The 5,005-nt window shown below is 58.5% G+C and overlaps 1 protein-coding gene across 1 annotated transcript in view; it reads right to left on the bottom strand.

Moving 5' to 3' along the window:
• ZNF777 (zinc finger protein 777) overlaps positions 1-5,001 on the bottom strand; it is a gene marked incomplete at its 5' end in the record, with an annotated part of 6,530 nt that extends 1,529 nt beyond the window's left edge. The window contains 4 exons of the mRNA XM_010081494.1: positions 1,537-1,740; positions 1,982-2,095; positions 3,860-3,986; positions 4,834-5,001. Coding sequence (XP_010079796.1) covers positions 1,537-1,740; positions 1,982-2,095; positions 3,860-3,986; positions 4,834-5,001 — 613 coding nt within the window. The remainder of the gene's footprint in view (positions 1-1,536; positions 1,741-1,981; positions 2,096-3,859; positions 3,987-4,833) is intronic.
• Between the last annotated feature and the right edge of the window lie 4 nt (positions 5,002-5,005).

The following is a 5,005-nucleotide window of genomic DNA, read 5'->3' as shown; positions in this document are numbered from 1 at the left end:
GACCCCCCCCACCTCCCGCAGCCGCTCCTCGTCAGCCCTGTGCTCCAGACCCTTCCCCAGCTCCGTTGCCCTTCTCTGGCCCTGCTCCAGCCCCTCAATGTCCTTCTTGTGGGGAGGGGCCCAAAACTGACCCCAGGATTCAAGGTGTGGCCTCACCAGTGCCGAGTACAGGGGACTATCACTGCCCTGGTCCTGCTGGCCACACTATTGCTGATACCAGCCAGGATGCCATTGGCCTCCTTGGCCACCTGGGCACATGCCAGCTCCTGTTCAGCCGGCTGTCGACCAGCACCCTCAGATCTTTTCTGCCGGGCAGCTTTCCAGCCACTCTTCCCCAGGCCCGCAGCGTTGCACGGGGTTGTTGTGACCCAAGTGCAGGACCCCACAACCGATTTGTTGAACCTCATGCAGTGACCTCAGCCCATGGCTCCAGCCTCTCCAGACCCCTCCACAGAGCTCCTGCCCTCCAGCAGACCAACACTCCCACCCAGCTTGGTGTTGTCTGCAAACTTACTGAGGGTGCACTTGATCCCCTCACCCAGATCCCTGCTAAAGACTTCCTGAGAAAGCTCAGGCAGCACAACAATGAGATCTCTAGATACAACTACACAAAGGGAAAAATGGGTTCCTCAGCAGGGGGTGAAGCAGAACAGGTTTTGGAGAATGTGTGGTTTAGGATATAGGCAAAAAAAAAAAATTAGGGAAGAAGAATAAAATCTCTTTTCTTTCTGGGCTTGTACAGTGCCCGGGGCCAGAGGATGTCCCATGGTATAAACGGTCCCTGAAAGCCATCACCAAGGACCCTGAAAGGAGCCCAGAGGACCTGGGGATGTGGAGAAAAGGGCTGAAAAACCACAGGGTTCTGCAGAGCGTGAGACGGTAAAGCCGCGCTGAGCATCTCCGTGCCCAGAGAACAGTGCTCAGCACTCCCTGCCACAGGGCTCCTCATCTGCTTGTCGCTTTGCCAGACGCCTAAACCTGCAGCTTGAAAACAGGCTGCTGCGTCTGTGTCAGGCTGAAATTCGGGAAGAGCATCAGCCAGAACAGCTGAGCTGCTCCCGAGAACGAGGCCAGGAAGCCAAAGGCACATCCTGGCAAGGGATGCTTCCCCAGGCGGCTCACATGTCCCTGTGCTTCACAGCAGGGACCTGCAGAGATGGGGCGGTGACAAGAACACGCCTTTTGCTGCGCCACAAGAAGCCTCACGCTTGGCTGAAAGCTGTGGAGAACATCGCTTTACATATTCGTGGAAAGACTTGGAAGAACTTCGTTGCTAACACCACCAAAGCTCGCCTGCGCTACGCATTCTCCTGCTCGTCTCCGCTTCAAGGCTGACCCAAGACGCTACCTCGCCGAGCGATGTGACACTGTACAGGTGACCTGCACCCCCCAAGCCAGCCCCCAGGTGCTTTCTGCTGCTCGTGTCCTGCAGCTTGTCCTGCACGTGTGCCATCCATCTGCCTCGGCTGCCGTCCAGCTCCCGCGCTGACCCTCGAGGCAAGCCTGGCATAGGCCGCGGCAAAGGCAGGATCTCACCCCGGGCAATCCCCAGCGAGCACCAAAAGCCCGAGCCTGCCTCTGTCTCCCGCTCTGTGCAGCGCTCGCCGAAGCTCTGCACTTCTAACTCACATGCACTGGGGACCTCCATGCTCTCCTCTTCGTCAGAGCCCTCGTGGCTTTCAGCCAGGGTCTCTTCGTATTTACCCCACGAGCTGTCGTCAGGACAAGGAAAGGAAAACTCTGCACACAGGAGAAAGAGCGACAGGAGTTTACGCTCACACCTCCCGGCTGCTTTCCGGAGGATTTCAGCAGAGATGGCCGCAGCGGGTAAGAGCTGACGAGGAAAGCAAAGTCACCCCCCACCCAAGGACAGCGCTGGCAAAACTCAACAGCGAGGCAAGCGGCAGAGCACAGGCAGGCGGTGACAGCCACGCGGCTGCTTTCCACCTCCCCACCGAGCCCTGGGAACCCCGGGGCTCACCGGTGCTGGGGTCTGTTGGCGTTTCTCCTCCCTCGGAGTCATCTGGATCCTCCGCATTGGGATCCTCCCCTTGCTCGATCCGTGACAGGAGGTCAGGCTTCGAAATGGCAGCATCTGCGTGTAAAAAAAAAGGATGAGAACGTTTCCTTTGCCCTGGCAGGAGGGAGACTCTCCAACCTTCGCCCACCAACCGTCCTTCGCTGCTGGGGATGACGCGGAACGGAAAGAGAGGCTTAAGAGGCTCTCACACACCTGCACTGCTCACCTTGTCTGGGCCCTGGGAACATGAGCGGACTGCAGGAGCACACTCTGCTCAGGTGAGGAGCACCTCCCAGCCTGCAGCGTGAGGAGGAGAATAAGAAAATGCATCTGTGCTTACCTCCAGGCTTCCTTTCTTCTCCTCTCTGCTAAGGTCCGCGGATCCATTACAATGGGGACTTCAGCTCGGGGACAGCACCAGAGCTGTCAGCCAGCGGCAGCAGGGGAAGTGCCCTCCCCATGCAGTTCCCTCCAGCCAGGACCGCTCCGTCCTACTCGTCCGAGTCACAGGCTGCTTGCGGATTTGGGTGGGGGAAAGGGGACAATCACAATCTCTCCTAGGGTGGAGAGCGGAAAACTTCATTTCCAAACAAGTGTGTGTATCTCTGGGTATTAATTTCCACTGCTGCGCTGGTGGATCCGTTCTCCTTATACGAGGGCCAAACCCCTAAGCCTCATTACTCAAAAAACCCCCAGAAACCTTCAGATGAAGCACAGATACATTTTTCTAAGCTCCAGGCTCAGACCCACAGATCCCCTTCAGCGGGGCTGCTACGTTCCTGCACACCTAGACTGGGATGCGGGACTGGTTTTTAAAGAGAAGAATGGGGGGCAGGATTTATCCTTCACCTTTTTCCCTTGCACACAGGGACTGCAGAAGACGGTCAAAAAAAAAAAAAACAAAAAAATAAAAAAAAAGGAAGAAAGGGAAAAAGGGATAAAAGAGCTGGATGGCCCAGAGTTGTACAGCAGGGTGGCGGGGGAGCGGGCACACCAGCGGCCTCAGCACAGAGAGGAGACGACAGTTTACCAGGGACTGCACCTGCGCTCCCCGCCACCACGCGCAGGCGTTCAGCCAAGGCAAGGTCGTTGCTCAGAACACACATAGGTGCTCGTGAAGGCCACACGTCCCCCAGAGGGAATCCCCACAGCCGGGACTGGAAGGAGCGAGCAGAGCACGTTCGTTTAGCTGTGAATGCGCTGCCCTGAGCCACCGGAGAGGAAAGCGGAAGGCAGAGAGCCTGCCTGTGCCCCCTGCTGCTCCCCAGCTCTACCCCGGCACTACAGGAGCAGCCACTGTAACAGCTTGTGCAAGAAACGTTCCCCAGGACAAGGCGGGGGGTCAGGGCGAGCCCCGAGGCAGCCAGCTGACGAAAGGCTCTGCAGCTGGAGGGCTGATCAGCCAGTGAAAGGGCTGGAAGGAAGCTCTGAGGCAGGGCACCCCTCTGCTGCCCTGCGCGGCGAGCGGGCTGACGCACCCAGCGCAGTGGATCTGCGGAGCTTTACCTGACAAGGACACTCCCTCTTCCCCACCTGGACTTGGCTTGAGGGTCCTCTTGCTTCCCCTCCTCCTCCTCACAACCCCGGCGCTTGCTTGGCTCCTACCGCCCGCAGACGCGGTCACTGCAGCGACACTCGTGACGTCCAGCCACTGCTAAAGTCCCCAGTGGGGACTGAACTAATCGCCAGGGCTGGTGGCAAAAGCCGGTGTAACGCATTCCCAGACCAGCACACCATCCACCCTCCCCGATCCTGCCAGGCAGCGGTGCTTCCATCCGCCAGGCCCTGGGAAAACCTGCTGCATCGGACAGCTCAGGGCAAACCCCAGCTTGTCTTTACCCATCGAGATGACGGCCTCGTAGTTGCCCTTCATGATATGCCGGTAAAGCTCCTTCTGCCACTCGTTCAAGCTCTTCCACTCCTCCTCAGAGAAGTTAAACGAAGCATCGTTGAACACCATGGGGACCTGCAATCAGAAGCAGCGTACGCTCAGGCGTTTCACTTGGATGTTTTCTCATTCAAACTCCTCCATCCAGTGCAGGATGGTTCCACGCAGCAACACCCTCTCCTTCCCACGCGCCTCGCTCGGTCCCCAGGCTCAGGCAGCTTGACCCTGCCCCAAGGGACACGCCGGGGTTCTCCCTCGTCACCTGTCTGCACCTTGCCCCTGCTCAGCCTCCTCGTGCTGTGGGCGATGTCTCACGCACCGCGCCTGACACAGGCTCTTTTCCCACTCCACCTTTGATGCGGTTCTGCTGCAAGTGCCTCTGACGAGGAACCAGGCACACGGTACCAAACCCAGGCAGGCACACATAACTCAAAAATGGTTCCAGAGGAGTCCATGACCCCGCACGGAGTGACTGATGTGTTTTGCCAAGGATCACATATTAGCACAGAGACCGGTGCTGACATTTCCTGCCAAGCGCTCAAGGAACGGCACTGCAGGAGAGAAGCTGCATCCTGCTCACAGAATCCCAGACTGGTTTGGGGTGGGAGGGAGATCATCCAGTCCCACCCCCTGCCATGGGCAGGGCCCCCTCCCACTAGCCCAGGTTGCCCAAAGCCTCATCCAGCCTGGCCTTGAACCCCTCCAGGGATGGGGCATCCACAGCTTCTCTGGGCAACCTGGGCCACTGCCTCATCCCCCGCATAGGAAAACATTTCTTCCCAATATCCCATCTCAATCTCCCCTCTTTCAGCTTCAAACCCTTACTCCTTGTCCTACCAGCCCCACAGCTGCCCTGAAACAGGGCTGCGAGTGCCAAGTGCGTGCAGAACAACCCTGTTCCGCATCCCGGGCAGAGGACCCTTACCTTGGGGACCTCCCCCTTCGCCCCCGGGGGCAGCCGCAGGATCCAGAAGTTCCTGTTCTTGAGGAGGTTCTCCATGTTCTCCAGCCTCTTCTGCAGCTGCCCGTACTCCTGGATGAGGGTGCCCAGCGCCGTCCACTTGCTCTCCAGCTGGTTCCCGAACTCCACCGTCGTC

Source organism: Pterocles gutturalis, unplaced genomic scaffold (assembly GCF_000699245.1).
Source record: "Pterocles gutturalis isolate BGI_N339 unplaced genomic scaffold, ASM69924v1 scaffold28719, whole genome shotgun sequence".
Classification (NCBI taxonomy): Eukaryota; Metazoa; Chordata; class Aves; order Pterocliformes; family Pteroclidae; genus Pterocles; species Pterocles gutturalis.
The sequence above is the reverse complement of the archived record's forward strand: the minus strand, read 5'-3'. Positions and strand labels throughout refer to the sequence as shown.